General features: G+C 42.8%; 1 protein-coding gene across 1 annotated transcript in view; it reads left to right on the forward strand.

Moving 5' to 3' along the window:
• Cntnap2 (contactin associated protein 2) overlaps positions 1 to 18678 on the forward strand; it is a 2060022-nt gene that overhangs the window by 1781955 nt on the left and 259389 nt on the right. Inside the window, exon 17 of the mRNA XM_085683653.2 lies at positions 18219 to 18437. Coding sequence (XP_085539779.1) covers positions 18219 to 18437 — 219 coding nt within the window. The remainder of the gene's footprint in view (positions 1 to 18218; positions 18438 to 18678) is intronic.

Genomic DNA, 18678 nt, shown 5'->3' on the forward strand with positions numbered 1-18678 from the left:
GCTTTCACTTCGCTCTTCAGTCCTCTTGGCGCTGCATACATGTTCCTTCCCCGTGTGCGCTGGGTGCCCGAGTTCACCCAACTCCCGCAACAAGCATTCCCTAGCACCTTCCTGAGACTGCCTGTTGGTTTGCCTATTCTGGATTCTCCCTTCTTCCCTGATTAGGTGATCCTTATCATATAAAAGTTTTTCCATTTTCTTTGCATTCTTATTTAAAAGACAAAATAGAAATAAGGTAGCCTTCATTTCCCTAAAAACATAAAAATTCTGTAAGACAATCAGTTTGGTGCATTTCCTAGAAGACAGCCGGCATTCTTATTAATGAATATTTTCTTACAGTGTCTGTCTAGATGAAGTATAAATTGTATGTCATTAACGCAGAGAAATAGTTTTTCCTTCTATCTCACTGGCTCTGATTTTAGTGTTTTCTCCATTATTTACTATATGTGGTAACTCATAAGATCTTTTCATTTGGAACACTAGGGCACATTATAGTACACACACACACACACACACACACACACACACACACACACACAAACACATACAGACCATGGCTAGCATCAGCCTGCCTATGAACAGTCAGAAGACCAGGGGCATACTAAAGGAGAAGCCAAGCATGAATTTGCACATTCTAAGGCAGAGACAGAAAAACAATGTGTCATTATTGCTCAGTAATAAAGGAGTAGATTGGCGAGAAAAGTGGGACGGGGCGTGTGAATGTTAAGCTGTAATAAGGTCGGGGACCTTCCATCTGCCATTCTAAGAGTTAACAGTGTCTCTGCAGGCTCAATATTTTCATAAAAACAAGAGCTTCAGGAGAGGAGGTAGCGCTGCAGCCAGTCAGTGTGTATTAGTAATGCCGGGGATCTGACGCAGCCAAGGATGACACTCGGGACCAATTAATTCAAAGCTGGTTTTAAAATAAAACAGGAGAAGATACAATAAATCAGGGGTTGAGCTTCATTTAAATACAGTGAGTGACTGGCATAGATTACTTGAAACAACTCAAAACCAAGAAATATCTCAAGAGGCCAAAGACAGCTAAGGGTAAGTACAACGACGTGAGGCTTTTTTGTAAGCCATGAGACAACATTATGTCATTAAAATCTTTAAAGAAAACATTAGCCAACTGCTGTCAACCAGAAAGCCTAGAACAGGTTTTCAGAAATAACGAAGTTGGGTAATTTGTCTTTTTTAAAGAGACATTGCAGATATTAGAAGATAACTGTTAGTAACAGTCCCCAGAGGAGAGAGAAAAGTTTAAGTCTTACCCGGAATCTCAGGCTAAAGCAGGAGCTCTCACAAGCTAGAGGCACTCTGTGAGACTTCAGCATAAGCCCCTACTTTCCTTTTTGAGACAAGAGTCTCTCAAAGCTCCCCAGGAAGCCTTGAACTGACAGCCCTCCTTATGTGGGAGCCTCCAAAGTGGCTGAAAGGTAGGGCTGTGCCCTCAGTCACAGCTTTCTTTATAACTTCACGTTATAAAATGGCTGAGACATATTCCTAAACTTTCAAGAAAAGAATATTCACTTCAATCTCAACCACATTCATTTTATCATTTTTGTTTTCATTTTCTAGTGTACGTTCTTTCTAATTTATAAGGAAATTGCATTCTAAAAGTCTCTGAGTTGATTTATAAGGAGATTGAATTCTAGAAGTTTCTGAGTTGGGTGTTCAGAGCACAGAATGTATTTTTCTACAGATACGCAACACTAAAAACAACACTCAAATTCCATAACCAGCCATAAAGACTATTGGCCTCCAAACTGCAGGGGCCAAATGGAGGTAGGTCCTGGGGTCTCGAGGTCACACAATCTAGAATGGCAGTGCTGAAGAGCAAAGCAATTGCTTTCCATGTTTCAGAATCATGAGCTTGTACTCAGCACACTTGCCAATATGGGGGGGGGGGTCATAGGACCTTAGGGTGTTCACAACACAGGCCTGTAAGCATGCAAGGACAACTTCTTCTGTTCTGCCCTAAGGGATCTCACTAGGCTCCCATAATCTCTTCTTTGTTCTATAAGGCCTAACAAATCCCACTCATCCATTCAAATACAGTATTACAACATCAGTTTTTAAAGAAAAATTGCATCTTCTCATTTAGAACTCTATACTGGAAATAAAGTATCATTATATCACTTTCATGTTATCAAAATTCTAGCAATCTGGGGAGGATGATCTAATATTTGGGAAGGTATCCTCTCCTTTAAAATGGGGAAAATTTGATAAAGTCATGAAAGAGTTAGGAATAAGAGATATTCTTATTTTGGAATAAAGTAAGTTGCTATAAAAAAAACACCCAGTTTTGTTGGCTTGATGAGAACCTCTATGGCTGCCATGCACCAGTCAAGGAAGAGATTCCATAGGTGAATTAGAAGTTCATCTCCCCCTCTGTCGTGTGGGTCCCCTGGGTCCTAGTGCCTGGAAACATGCAAATCCAGCTGGCAGGCAAGGAAAGGGAGTCCAGGAGTTGCATCTTCCTTTCTTAACCACTTTAGCCCAGAACACATTCCTTTGCTCTTGGTCTGCCGGTAAAAACTTGTCACGTGGCTCTACTTAAATATCTGGGGCCTGAACTGCAGCTCCTGCCTGGACAACAGCACTGCAGGGAAACTGAGGGACACAGTGCAGGAAGAATGAGCAGCCATAGGGGCCAGGACACCCAGAAGGTGAGCCTGAGCTTCACCTGAAGAAACACAATAGGCTTCCAGACGATATAGCCCTTGCTTCACCCTGAAGACAGCAAGCACATAAATACAAGCTTGGGACATTTTACAGAGACAAAAGAGTGTGAGTAACAGAAGCTGGGGAGGTTCATCACGGCACACACAAGCGACCAGAAATCACAGAGCCGAGGCTCAAAACAGTCAGAAGATGCCTTTCCTTAACGAAATGGCCCTTGACACATCAGGGTTAGTCTCACCAGGGGAAGCTAACTAGACCCGGAGCCTCTTAGGAAATTACTCATTTTTCTTGTCTGTGTGGATAGTGTTAAAATGATCAAATTTGGTTTTCTGCATCTTTGAATTTGATTCCTCTGATGAGAACCGATGCGAATTCCAAATGACTTCTCACGAAGAGTGTGGATGTTTAGTATTCTATGAAGTCTTTCTGGGTGAGTGCAACCAGAGCCCATGAATAATAGAAGCGGTGCATATCTGTCGAGTGTAATTATAACAGTGAATTATGCTCGTCCCGCGTTTTGCGTCCTGTATACATTAGTTTAACACTGGAACACGCTGGCTAAAGACCTGTGAGGATTTTGCTCTGAAAATAGCATGTCCTTGTTTTTAGCCTTTTACTTTGAGGCAGAGTCTCAAGTAGCCCAAGCGTAGAACTCAGTGTGTGAGAGAAAATGACCTCGTGACTTTGAACTTGTGGTCAGCTTTGTCTTCCCATGTGTTGGGATTGTAGCATAAACTATGAGGCTTAATTTGCCTAGAATCCCAGAATGCCAGACAAGCATGCCCCCAACTGAACTACACACCCCCAGCCCATTGTTAGCCAATTTAAGTAGAAAAAAATCACATCTGATTTAAAACATGTTTCATGGTAGGGTTTAATCACTATTTTTTTTTTTAATTTTCTTAAGTTTCTAAAAGTTAGAAGTATAGAGAAACGGTTTCATTTAAAATTCCTCTAGGGTCTAGATTTAAATGAAATCTTGTTCTCTGCATTTTGATTAACTAATTGCCCTGATTAAATACTTGTTAAAATGATAAAATTGAGTTGCTTAAAATGCCACCAATCTTTGCAAAGGAAAGTGGATATTATTAGACTGAACTTTAAAAGTATACAAATATTGTTTTCATGTTGATAAATGACTTAAAATCCAAAGAAGCAAAGGACTTTTTTAAAAACTATAATTCTGCATTCCATTATATTTGAATTACCATTTGGTGCCTACATTTCTAAATACTTTTCTATTCATTTATAGCATTTTCTCTGCAAAATTGAGATTATGTGAGTCATGCAATTTCATAACCCAATTTTCATATAAGAATATGTTAGAAGCATATGTCACTTCTTTAAAGCTATACAACAGTGGCTTTAACTAACAACAAGGGTCACGTCAAATGTCAAAGAAGGCCTACAGTTTTAAAGAATTAAATTTTACATTTAAAACACAACAGTAAAATAAAACTAACGTTTTTGTACTATGCCTTCTTAAGGATCCTTATTGGCTGCTAACAAGTTAGTCTGATTTTCTGGAGTTTGTCCTGTTATTCGCTGACCTTCTGCAAGAAGATAAATGTGCTATTACATCAACAAATGGGGGCAGAGGTTTAAAGTGATTGTTGAAGATGGCACCTCAACTACTAAGTATTCCTTTAACCAGAAAATTCTGCTGCTAGGCTTAGCTCTCTTTTATTCAATTTTTAAATGTCATACATGAGTACCATTTACATCATTGCCACCCCACAGTCTCCCTTCCCAAGCCCACCTGTGCTCCCCCCACTCTTATTCAGATCCATAGCTTCTTCTTTAATTATTATTGTGTCAAATGCACATATATCTCCCTGAGTTCATCAGTACTGCTCATATGTTTAGGGGTTACCACTTGGAATTCCAGAAAGTATATAGGGCTGCATTTCTGGAGAAAACTGGTTTTCCTTCTCTCAGCAGTCATTAATTATCTGTAGCTCATCACATAGAGGCGAAACCTTGCGAAATTTCCCCCATCACCATCCTTCCTCCCTCCCCCCTCCCATTCCCCCAAGCCATCCCCAATTCTCGCCCTCTCCCCTCTCCCTAACCATCTTCCCTTACTTCTACCCCCCCCACCCCCCATGCACCCGAGTTTGCTTGGCAATCTTGCCTAGTTGTATTATCCAGGAGGATAACTATATAAATTTTCTTCAGGTTCACCTTCTTATCTAGCTTCTCTAGGATCACAAATTATAGACTCAAAGACCTTTAACTATGGCCAGAATCCACTTATGAGTGAGTGCATACCATATTCCATTATGATCAAGTAGGCTTCATCCCAGAGATGCAGGGATGGATTTGGATACGCAAATCTATCAATGTAATCCATCATATAAATAAACTGAAAGAAAAAACCATATGATCATTTCATTGGATGCTGAAAAAGCATTTGACAAAATTCAACACCCATTTATGATAAAGGTGTTGGAGAGACTGGTGATACAAGGATCATACCTAAATATAATAAAAGCAATATACAGCAAGTTGACAGCTAACATCAAATTGAATGGAGAGAAACTCAAAGCCTTTCCACTAAAATCAGGAACACGACAAGGCTGTCCACTCTCTCCATACCTCTTCAATATAGTGCTTGAAGTTCTAGCAATAGCTATAAGACAACATAAGGAGATCAAGGGGATTCGAATTGGAAAAAAAAAAGAAAACTTTAAATCTCTGAAGAAAGATTAACAAAGACTTTAAAAATGGAAGGGCCTCCAGTGACCGTGGATTGTTTATGGAACCACAAAATCCCAGGAATCCTGAGCAAAAAGGATATGCTGGAAAAATCCCTATGCCAGACTTAGAGCTAAATTACAGAGCTCTAGTCATAAAAACAGCATGGTACTAGCACCAAAATGGATGTATAGATCAATAGACCAAAATAGAAGATCCAAATATGTGTGCCCAGTTATAGCCTTCTGATATATGATAAAGAAGTCAAAAATACATACTGGAGGAAAGACAGCATCTTCAACAAATAATACTGGTAAAACTAGAAGCCACATGTAGAAGACTAAAATTAACTCATATCAAACACTCTGCATACAAATCAATTCTAAGTAAATCAAAAATCTCAATGTGAAATCTAAAAAATAACTTCCAGAAGAAAACATGAGCTTAACTCATATTTTTTCTACAAACTTTAGTATTCTCATTTTTGTTCCTAGTTCTCCATTGCACACCACGATAGCATACTGCAAACCGTCCTGTGTACTATACCATCGCCATGTGTGTTCACAGACATATGGAAGCCAGAAGTCAACCCTGCATCCCTTCCTTTGTGTGCTTTTCACCTAAGAGTTTTAAGAGCAGGGTACTCTTGCTTCTATGCCACAGCAACAAACATGAGGGAATGATGGAACAGGAGACTGAACTGGAAAAGAGCTATGGAGGATGACCCAATAGAACAGTGACGCTGATGGGTGAACCTTTCCCAAGCTTCCTCCATCAGTGCACTTGGCACAGGGATGTGGGGCCATCCTGAGGCCGAAGTTGGTAATCAGCTTAAACAGACCTGAAACCGCTCTCTCGAAGGAACTATTCTAGGAAGAAATCATGTCCCCTTAGTTCACTAAATCAGAAAAAAAAACCATAAGTGTGGCTGTTTGATGTGTACAAGCTGGTCCTAAAGGATTTCTTCCATGTTTTATATGTGCCGACTTTAGGGAAACAAAATATTTATTTATGCAATACATACAGGAAAGCTATGTGCTCAGCAGACACGGTCAAAAACAAAGAGTGTTTGTGAGGGGTCATTATCATTATTTAACAGTTTCAATTTCCAGAGCAATGCTTTGTTCAAGCAGTGTTTGGTTGACACAGCCATCGGGAATTGGTGAAGTGCTTTCTGTCATTTCTCAGATGTGCAAATATATGACCTCAAGGATCTAACTCTTCAAACAGCTTTCACGGAACACTTATACTAGGAAACTTCCAACAATGAGCTTCAAAGACCTAGCATTTTTAACATTTGACCCTTAGGTTCCTCTAATACCCAATACTGATAGAAGATTAAGAACAAATTAAAATAATCATAACTAGTGAAAAACGAACAAAATAATTTAGATCAGCTATATCTCTCTTGCTGTGATTCACAAGCAGAAAGAATTTTTTCCATTTTATTAGAATTTATTAATTGTATAAACTACTGAGTTTAATTATGATATTTTACACATGTGTATAATTTACTTTGATTATCTTCAATCCCTATTTTTATATCCTACCCCCCACAACACTGTTCCCCTTCCTCTACCTCCAAACCATGTATTATTCTCTATTCTTTTTCCTTAATATTATATATATAATAAATATAAATGCATCTTCTATTTAGAGAGATAGATAGATAGATAGATAGATAGATAGATAGATAGATAGATAGATAGATAGATAGACAGACAGATAGAGATTTGTGATTTTAGGACTAACCACTTGGGAATGGAGAACCAATTGGGGGCTCCCTGGGGAAGACTGATTCCGCCTCTCTCGGCATGCATTAATTGCCTGTAGCTCTTCATCAAGAGGTAGGGTGGAGTTCTCCCGTCCATGTTGGGCTGTCAGCTGGTGTTAACACCCACTCATGTCTCACCACTTACATCTGGAGTCTGAGATGACCCACACTGTGGTTTTGCCCTCCCCCATCACCCAGCCCTGTTGCACTCTATGGTGTCAGTGCATTTGCTGCTCCAATGGAAAACAAAACACAAGTCTGATTTTGTGCTGTGAGTCTGTAGCATGAAAAACTATACATCTTTATTTAACACCTTTAGAATTCTTCTTAGAAAAACCTTGTGTACAGTCTTACTGGATGAATATTAAAAGAGTTTTCCGAAAATGGGGGGGATGCTACAAAACAAAGGTGACCCACAAGGTGGAAACTCAACTCACAGCAACAAGGAAACAGACATCTGCCTGACCACCCTCCTCTGGTAGACTTATCCATAGCTCTCATGAGCAGTCGTCTCTTCCCAAAGCCTATCTATCCTCTCATCCTGGCTTCTTGTCTTTGTCTTCTGCTCATTATCAATCTCTCCATCAGAACAATCATCTACATATCAGTCACTTAAATGTTCATTATCTCAATGCTGTCTCCTCCTAACCTCCATGAGGAGACGACTTCGCCCTGTTAATGTCTCCTCAAGTTCTTTCAGCTCCGGGTTCAGCTTCCTCTTTTAGACCTCCAATCCCTTGATCCCTTTGACTTTACCTCTCCCAGGCCATTTAATCAACCGCCTATCTCTGACATCACCTTAAACACACACAGATGACCCATTATGTTGTATCAAAGCAAGCATTTTTCGGGAAGTATTTCTGTTTGAAAAAAAAAACAAAACAAAATAACAACAACAACAACAAACCCTGTGTGCTGTCAAGAGGACCACTTCCCTGATGTTGACCTTCTCCAGTCATAGCGTTTTCTATACCTAGGGAATCTTTAGGCATCTGACTTAACAGTTTGTCTGAAGAAGCTACCTCTCCCTTTATTACAAACACTGTAACCCCGGAGTCACCATCTGGGCCTTCCAGCCATTCTTCCACATCTGAACCCTCTCCGGCCAGCACTGATGCCTCTGCCCACTCCATTCCGGTGAACATCAGAAACCCACTGCCTGGCCGACACCAGGCACGCAGTATTGTTTCAAGCCACGTATCACTTTCAATTGATTTTTTTATCTTTAAATCACATGGGTCCATTAATATTCAAAAAGTTCTTTCTCAGAGGTGGCTAAATGCATAGAGCAAACTAAAATTAGGAAGGCTTTGCATTTTAAAGGCAGCAGTCTGCCTCTGCCTGTCCGATGGCATCGCATTTTCACTCCCTCTTCTCTGCAGATGTCTTTGTGTGTGAAGTTAGATTTTCAGCTATAATAAAAAAAAAACTTAAAAGGCTAAGATACATGAAGAGAAATATTTCTCATACTCAAGAGATTATCAGGATATGGAAGAACTTGAAGCAAGTTTAGAACATTGATTCTTAAGCTCTGAGCATTTCCTTGAAGAATTTCCAAAAAAAAAAAATCTTCAAATAAATTTTCCTGGCTCGTGTTCAATTTCAGATATGTTGAACACCTTTTTTTCTGGTGTGAATAGGTATGGATGGTTTTAAAATTGTCTACATTCACAAACTGACAAAACAAAAAGAAAAATGTTGGTATAAAAGCCAATGAAGTGAAGTTAGTAAAGAAAAACCTCTACACTTCATTACTACTGGATTCTAATGGTTTACAGCCTCGATCCACATCTAGACAGCCAAGGTGAGACTGGAAGTCGAAGTACGTTCTCTGAAATCTTTAGTTTTTAATGTTATCAGGCCCATCCATGGTGTGTCTCTGGATTGAAGTGTTGAGAATTTGGGGGTTATGCAGCTAGAACCAACTGACAAATGGCAAAGACAAGCATTTCCATAAAGTCACACCCCCTCCTGACATCAAAGGCAAGCATGGATTCCCAGCACCATCCCAGATTCGATAGCTCTCTGGAAGACATGTGGAGTTCATAAAAGGCCGCTGTGCTCGGGGCTGCTGTACTTAGAAGGGGAGAATGAAGATGGAGAAGCAGAGTGCAGAGTCCCGGAAACAGCCTCAGAGACTGAGCCTCTGGTTGCCTCCTCCCTGTGGAGTCAGGAACGTAGTCTTTCCTGCAGTTGTGCATGACAAAGCTTCCCTGAGCCTCCGTGTTCAGTTTTTGTGACTCTCTTATGCAGGAATGATGAAGCACTCATAAGTCTACCCAGTTTCCAGGCCCTCAGATGATGGAACTACCTAGCCCAAAGTTAACTATGTTCTATACATGTTATGGAGAAACTGGGGTCTCCTCTCAAAAATTATAATCTTGTTAAGAAAAGAATTTAAGAACAGGTGGAGAAGGAAGCTCAAGGACAAATTTATTAGAGTTTAAAAGGAAAACCCCAGGCAGGCAAGCTGTAAATCTAGGCAGCTGCTCAGAGGAGGACAGAGAAGCAAACTGGAAATCATATCATTTGTAAGCAGCCACATGGCAGAAGGGAGGGGAGGTAATAGCACCTAAGGAAAAAAAAATGAGAAAGGGCAGAGTGTTCCAGAGAATATGACCATGGTTTGACAAGCATTAAACAAAAAAAGGGAAAAATAGATGAAAAGAAGAAAAGTTACCCTTTTCTGAACAATTCAAATGAGTGAACAATCTCAAGTCACGTTAATCCATCCACATGGCTCCGGCTCTGTACATGACTACAACTAGGGTAGAAATTCTAGGAAGGAGACGTGTATCCCCTCATTGATGGAGTAATTATTCTTCCCAACTCTCGAACACGGTTTAGGGTGAATCGACCTTCTTGATGAGTGGTCCCTCGGCCAGGTGGTTGACCAAACCAACAGGGTTGACTCTTAAAGGAGGAGACGTGCCTCCGCACACCTCCATCCAGAAGTAGATTCTATTCTTTTAGGAGGAAATAGCTTTCCTTAAAGGGCCTCAACAGTGCCCTGGCCTTTAGTGCAACATCAACACACAGAACTGTTGATCTATCTGAAACAGTCGGGTATTATTTGGTATAACTAGGCTCCATTCTGAATCACAGTGTGAAGTCTCTGATATAACTCAAAGATCCCAAGCAAACAAAGAAACTCTTACGAGGTAGGAAATCCCAAGAGTCTAGATATTATCTTCCTAAAGTTGAGGGCAAAGTGCAGATGTTTTTAAAAGAAAGATTAAATATAAAAACTTAGTAAGTTTTTAATACCTAGTGATGAAGCCTAGATAAGGCAGAGTGCATAGCATTTCAATACATGTATGTAATATGTAATGGCTAGATAGATTCACATCTCTATCACCTCAGACTTGTATTAGCATGGAGGTGGGAACACTATTCAAAGTCCTTTCTTTTAGCTATTTTGAGATTTTAAATTAATGTTAACAATAGTTTTTTTGCTGTGCTTTTGAACATTAAAAAGCCTTTCTCCTGTGAAGAGGCACACTTCTCCCCATTAAACACGCTCCCTCTGTTCCCTGCTTCCTTGCCCTTCTCAGCTCTACCAGTCATTCCTCTAGACTGTGAAGAGCAAATGTAATCTTTGTTACACAGTTATTTAAACTTTTCTAGTCACGCAAAAGATTCCTACATACTAGCAAATCCACAGGAGAAAATGTGAAGTCCTCGGGGCCTCTCAAAGCAGGAGTCCAGGACCGCGTCCCTCTGAATCAGTTGATTTGACAAAATGCAGACTTAAGTATTTACATGAGGCAAGTCCTTGCTCCCCAAGCACCGACAGATAGTTTCATCCAACAGATAGAGCTGCTTTGTGGTGCTGGGGGCTGAGGGAATCTTCACCCAGTTACTTTGTGCTCTTAAGCATCTTAGCAAAGATGCTTGTGGAATCCCAGGTGCCATTCCAAATGTTCAGTGACATTGGAAATGCCTGGTGTTCCCTCTTTGGGTGCAATGTTACTATAAGTGTTTGTCTCCTGTTCATTCATTCATTCATTCATTCACAAACTGTTAAGTGTGTGCTCTTATGACAAACATTGTTCTGAGGAGAGAAAAATAACCCCATTAGAAAATCCTCTGCCTTAAGGAAGCCACGATCGGGCACAGACCTGTTCTGTCAGATAGTTGTACAAGCTGCCATCTGTAAAATCAAGATAAAGAGGGAAAAGGAGTTGAGAGCTCTTTGTTATTTAACATAGAGTGTTTAAAGACAGCATTTTGAGTGTGGTGAGTTATGGGCAGAGAAATAAGGAAAAGCTTACAGAACTACATCCGTAAAGGAAGGGCAAGCAGCACTACCCTAAGGAAGGAGCAAAACTTCAACTGTGGTTAAGGAGGAAGGAAGCCTTGCATGCTGAGAGCTCAACAAATGGGGAGCAGGCCTACTGAGCAGCGGAAGTTCTTTCAAGGCATTGGATAAAGAAAAAGAAGAATTGAAATTGGTAGGTAAATAAAAACAGGGGCTGCTTTGAGGTGATGAGGCTGTGCGGAGTAGAGTTGGGAGCAACTTCATGGGAAGGCTGCAGCAGAGAGGGGATCATGGCTAGTGCGCGCCTCTGATCAGGAAGAAGGATTAGTGTGCTTCATGATGGAGGGGCGGCTGGCCTTACGTGGAACTAGAGAACCTCTTCACTGCTTTCTCCTTCTCTTCCTCTCTCTGAATCCCACAGTGACCTGATTTTCAGTCCTCCTGACCTTTCTCATGGCTTTCTCAAGTTTCTCACGAGTTTCTCAATTGTCTGTTGCACCAATGATTCATTTCTTTGTATGAATCAGGTGAAGTTCCGTGCAGGGCACTCTTTGGAGTTCATTTTCCTACAGAAGAAACCCATCCCAGAGGTAACCAGGCAGCTATGTGCACCTTTCCCTGTCTTTTCTCTGCTCTCCGCAATTGATTCTTTGCATCTGTTGTCTAAATGTTACCTCACCTGCTGGCCGAATGCAGCCCAAGGGGCTGCCCTGCGGACCGGGTTCCATTTATCACTGGCACTGTGAGTCTGGAGTCATTTGCTGGAGGAAAGGAATGCTAGAATGAGTTCGCACAGCGCCACCTGCTGGAATTAGACTTCAATGGCAGGAGAGGGAGCTGCAGTAAGAGCTACCCACAGCTCTGCTCCCTGTTTTAAGGTGCACAGAGCGGGGGCCCACTTTTATCCCCCTTCCCGCCACCTACTCTATTCCTTTGGCAGTATGTCACCTGGTACGTTTCTTTCAGTGTTTCTCTTTCCTCCCTGTGATGATTTAGTATCTAAAACTATGATGAAAAACAGCTGTGTTTCATTTATTTCTTAGAACCTCTTAAAGATTGTTCTAGAATGTAATTTGACAGAAGATTGTGGGTTTTCTGGATCAGTGGTTGCGGCCATGTTCTGGACACAAAGACTCTAAGGAAGCTAAAGGTGTCAGCTCACAACCACCTGCGACTCCAACAGCAGGGCACTTGCCGCCTCTGCCCTCTGCGGGCACCTGTGTTCACACGCACATAATCTTTTCAATCTGTAAAATGTTACTTTTAAAATATTTACTTATTAAAAAAAGAAGAAAATCCTGAGCTCTATAACTCTGGGAATTATATGAGAGCTGAATAATGTCAGCAAGGACCGGGAGAAATCCCATTGCTCTCCCTGTTTCTCCTCAGTATGTCTGATGTTTGTGAAATGGTTTTACCAGTCTTCCTGCACACAAACGTCTACCTAACAGCAAGAGGCAGGAAGGGAACTACTTTTCCCTTATATCTCTCATGAGCTAAGAAACCTCTCCCGGAAGATCCCAGTCATGTTGCATTGGCCAGGAGGGAATGGTGTATGTCCCATCCTCAGGGGGCTCTGGGCAGGGAACAAGACAAGGTCCTGCTTGCCCTAATTAGAAGCAGACTCTCAGCTTTGGTGTCTAGGATGGGGATCCCCCATCCCTCTTTTCCCTGAAGGCTCAGACTGAAACACGTCCACTCTTTAAAAAAAAAAAATCCAGAAATAACTAATTGATAAGAGAAAATTCTCCACGGTTTCTCCCATTCTGACTGTCTTCTGAGCAGGGAGCATGGTGGCTTTGTTCTTATACCTTTATGGTTATGAGGGTGGATGGACAGAGAGAGGTAGAAGACAGAAGAGGTGCCTTCCCCCCAAGGCAGATGCTAGATTTGTCTCATGACCAGGAAAATAATGACCAGTGTCTCTCCAACGCCCCAAATGCGGCAGGGTTGCTATCAGCGCTTGAAAGATCCAGGTTTTCTTAGTGCAGAGTCCTCCACTGTGCAGCAGGCCGCTCACTTCATGTGCAGCCCCCACCTGGCTGGCCCTGGGACTTTGGGTAGGAGCAGGAGAAAGCAGAATGAGCCTGAAGCTCGCGTTGCCTGCTGCATTATTTGCATTATTACCACAAGTCCGTTGTCTCTGACCCAGCAGCCCCTGCCTGCTTCATGAAACTGTGGCCAAGCAACTCATTCACTTCAAGAGAAGGAAAACAAAAACAAAACAAAACAACAACAAAACCTAAACAGTCTTCAACACTCCTGGCAAGGCAATCATTCACGCTTGCTATCTGCATTCTTTCCAGAGAGTCATGCTATGTGTAACCCAGTCCTCAAACGCTGGTTTCTGGAAATATCTTTATTATGTAAGAAATCCTCTCCTACAGACAGAGACAGACAGGGCAGCCCTTCAGCCTCCAAGGGAAGACACACATTAACTGAGCGGTGTCACCGGCTCCGGTGTCTTCGCTGCTGCCTCTCTTTATTCGCTCACTGGCTCTCTCTGTAATTATCTTTCTGGAAATGTCAGTTGCTCTCACCCAGAAGGCCAAGGGCAATCAGCCACAAACCGAATGCTAGAAGCTTTTAAAACACACTGGCTGGCTGTCGAAGAGAAGGGATTTCTCAAAGGAGTCCCTTAGTGGTGTCAGGACAGCTGACAGTGAGTGACTGAGAGGGAAAAGCCCTTCCCTTCGCTTTCATCTTCTGCAGCAGAGCTGGAAGAGACGGTCCTGGAACTACACTCTTTGTGACAGCCCTGGGCTTGAGCCCTCTTGCTGCACCTTCATGGGAGTGAGAAGCAATAGCCAGGTCCTGGAAAACTTTCTTTCTTCTCTAGAGCAAAGGTTTGCTGTTAAGAGCACAAGGGTCATGGATGAGTGCAGGGGTCATGGATGAGCGCAGGGGTCATGGATGAGCACAGGGGTCATGGATGAGTTCATGAGTCATGGATGAACACAGGTGTCATGAATGAGCACAGGGGTCATGGATGAGTGCAGGGGTCAAGGATGGTTGCAGGGGTCATGGATGAGCGCAGGGGTCATGGATGAGCACAGGGGTCATGGATGAGTTCATGAGTCATGGATGAACACAGGTGTCATGAATGAGCACAGGGGTCATGGATGAGTGCAGGGGTCATGGATGGTTGCAGGGGTCATGGGTGAGCACAGGGGTCATGGAGGAGCACAAGGGTCATGGATGAGTGTAGGAATCCTAGATGAGCACGGTGTCATGAATGAGCACAGGATCTTGAATAAAAGCCTGAGTCATGGATGAATGCAGGGGTCATGGAAGAGCACAGGGATCATGCATGAGTGCAGGGGTCATGCGTGAACACAGGGTGCATAGATGAGCACAGGGTACATGGATGGGCACAGAAGTTATGGATGAGCACAGGGGTCATGTATAAGCTCTGGGGTTATGAATGAGTGCAGGGGTCACGGATGAGCACAGCTCCCAGACCTCTTCAGAGACGCTCCTTTGTATAGTGAATAGCAGTTAACTCAGAGACTCTCAGCTGGTCAAACAGAGAGCAAAGCGAACATGTGTGCTCAGCCATAAATGGGTGTCTGTATCACAGAGTCTCCCCTCAAGACTTAGAACACATCACACAAGAGGGAGTGGGAAGGTTGTGAGGGTCAGCGGTCGGTAAGGCCTGGAGAGAGAGTGTCTCCTGAACTTTACGGGACCATTGCTTTCATAGGCTCATAACTACTGTGTTTTCCTGTGTAAACCCTGCACATGATCAAACCAGTCAACTTCTCAGCATGGTTAGGGAGTAACCCCAACTATCCAAGTCCCTGCCCCTAGTCAGGGAGGCATTGGTAGTTGATGGCTGCCTTGGGAGAGAGAGTCAGTTTGCTTTAGTGGTATGGTCCTGCTAAGTTGACCATGCTCCAGTTGGTGGATTATATATATTTTTTTTAAAAGACATGAAGTTGTTGACAGGGTGCAATAAAAAAATCATTGTGTGCAGGTATGCAATTCTCAAAGAATAAAAAAGAATAGTTCAAAAACCAAAGAGGATGCGCTCAAGAGAATAGACAGGGACCTATCATGACGAAAGGGTGAGGAGGAGGGGCATTTCCCAGAATCTGCTGGTGCTCAGAATTTCTCCAAATGGTGACAGTTTAAGACCCAGACAAGAATTTGTCATAGCGAAAGGGTAGTAGCTGAGGAAATTAGACCAGCGTTTATCCCTTCAAGTTGAACCTGAGAGTTAAACTCAATTTATCACTAAATTCTATTTCCCTGATGGCAGTTGATTCCTTTAAAGCCAAACAGTCTTTGCCACTTAGCCCAGGAGCCCTCGTCCTCCTGCTGTTCTGGCGACCCACATTTAGGAAGGCAGCTGCTCACGTGTATCACAGAAGCACAGATTTCAACTGAAGCTTGGGCTGCTTTCCTCCGTCCAGTGTATCTGCCCCGCCAAGAAGGAGCCAGGAGTCTGCAGCCATGTGATGGTCTACCTGCATTCCCATCCTACTACCATGGCAACTGAGACGGGGTCACTAGCCTGCACGTTATGTCTGTCACGATGATCCTGGAGGCAGGGGCTTCTAATTTGGAAGAGACGTTTTACTAGACTATGCATGGAATCACTGCAGGTGTTAGAGTGAAGGTTCTCTTTCTAATGGCACGAAGGACCAAAATTCCTTAGTACAATTAGACTGATTAAATTGAGCTCTGTAACTAATATCCCTGTAGCTCAATAAAGTTACCACCACTTTCCAGGGACCCTGACACAGAGGCAGGGAACACGAGAACCCCTGAGAGAATCTGGCCCACTGTGGTTTTTAAATTAGAAGTTTGATTGCTTATGACACTGTCCCAAAGAAACTGAATTTTCCATTAGCCCTGGAAAAAAAATGACAGATATTTAATTAACCGGCCTAGATATTAGGCAGACGACTTCTTGATGGATAGAGGGATGGATATCTCTGCATGCAAAGCCGGGGAAACTCGCTGGTATACCACATCTTTAATGCTAAAAAGAATTCTCCAAGCCTAAGGGAATGCGAGATGTGTGTGCTGCTTCAGCGAAAAGCTTCCTCCCCTGCCAGTCCTGAGAAAAAATATACATCCAAAATGTATTTATAAAGCCCTGGGTGGCCACTGAGGGAGCTCATACAAAGCTTAAAATTTGAAATAATAAAAAAAAAAGCTGCTTAGAACGAAATTTGACAAAGCAACCATCAAACCCATTCACCTATTGTTGGAAGGTGATTTGTTGCAAAACAGGGTTGACAGGGGAGATCTCTGCAAACAAGAATGATTTGTGGCCAGTGCTGGCAGGGAGGTGGTAAGCAGGATCCAGTATCCTGGATGTGACTAGCCAAGGTTTGCAGCATCCTGCTGAGGGGCATTGTGCTACCAGAGTGCTATGTAGCCTTTGAGACAGCCACTGGTGGTCCGAATGAAATACACTGGTCACCACCATTGCCTGAATAAAACTCATAACCCTAATGTTGTATAAGGACTATGAAGATTAATGAAATAATTTTGTAAACTCTCTTAAAGCAATAGCTCTCGATTTTAGCTCCACAGGAACATTTCCCAGGGAGATTTTGGAAATACCAGTGTCTAGTCCAGGTACTGGAGTTTCTAAAGTACCCATATAGAATATAATTATATCATTTCCCCCTTCTCTTTCTTCCCTCCTACCCCTCCCAGTCATACACAAAGCAAAATCCCTCTTAAATCCATGGCCTCTTTTTCTATAATTGTTATGGGGGGGGAGTAGTACATACATACACTCACATACCTTCTGATGGGTCTGATTAGTGTTGCTTGTCTGTACATGACTTCAGGGCTGGTCAGTTGGTATTGGATTCCAATCAGAAGTCTCATCCCCTGGGAAGACTATTTCTACCACTCTTGGCATACCCTATTTGACTGTAGTTCTTTGTCTAGAGGCTGGGCCCCATGAGGCATCTATTGGTATTGTGATTGTTCTGGTTCTAATTAGGCAGCTGTATTGTTGTGGGATCATAGGCATAGCTTCTCTGCCATTTCTAGGAGGCACAATCTTAAAACAGGCCTCTGGGTCCTCTGACTCCTGTAATGTTTCTGCCCTCTTCTTCAATGTTCCCTGAGCCTTGGGTGCAGGAGTTGTGTTATGGACATATCAAGTGGGGCTGGACACCCCACTTCTTGCTACTCCCTGCATTTTGAACAACTTCTGGTTTTCTGCAATGTCCCCATCTGCCACAAAGAGAAGCTTCTTTGATGAGAACCCTACTTGTCCGTAGGTGGAAGGGTGCGTAGTTAGAATGCAGTTAGCGTTTGTGCTGGGCTCGTAAGGCAGCAATTTTAGCTCCACAGTAACATCTTGAAGCTCTCCTCAAACTCTGAGACGTCACCAACCCTGGGTACTTTGCTGAATTTCCAGTACCAGCAGCCATGGTTTTCCTCCTGTTTAGCAGAACTCAAGTCCAATAATTAGGGAGTTCTTGGTTGCCACAAAGACACGAGAGCCACCGCTCACCTTTGTCAACGAGTATACCGTACTGCCCGTTTCACTGGGCTTCCGTTTTCTCATCCGGAAAGAGTTGATGATGGTAACTAAAGAAAGTCGTAAAGAAAGAAAGTAAATAAATGCATGCCCAGCACATAGGACCAATGCCCCGCAAGAGCAATTTATTTTCTTCTTCTTGGTTAGTGAAAATAAGGAATTCATATTTATCTTTCCTCCAGTGGTTTTGCCACTGACCCGTGTACCATTCCTCTCCAATCTGCTGGTATTTGGTATCTGGGAGAAATATGCTCATGTATCTTTCATACTTTCTGTTCCTCCAGCTGCCACAGAAGTGTCCTTTTCATTTGATGTTGGAAATGGGCCAGTGGAGATCGTGGTGAGGTCGCCTTCCCCTCTCAATGATGACCAGTGGCATCGGGTCACCGCAGAGAGGAATGTCAAACAGGCCAGTCTCCAGGTGGATCGCCTGCCCCAGCAGATCCGAAAGGCCCCGACGGAAGGTCACACCCGCCTGGAACTCTACAGCCAGCTGTTTGTTGGTGAGTGGATTGAAAGATAATCACGATTTGCCTCTCTGTTGGTTTTAGGAGCCTTCTCAAGGAAAAGACAAACACCTACGGAGGAATAGAGATCCTTTTCCCATTTCTTCTCTAAGACAGACAGAAGAATGAGATAGAAACTAGATGCCCAGATCTGGTTCCATGCCCCATTCCCCAACCATAATGTCCTCAACTAAAAACATCAGAGAGTAGGCAGGGAAATTTGGCAGGGCTTCTCTAG

The sequence above is a fragment of the Myodes glareolus genome, chromosome 25, assembly GCF_982192425.1.
Source record: "Myodes glareolus chromosome 25, mMyoGla1.1, whole genome shotgun sequence".
Taxonomy (NCBI): Eukaryota; Metazoa; Chordata; class Mammalia; order Rodentia; family Cricetidae; genus Myodes; species Myodes glareolus.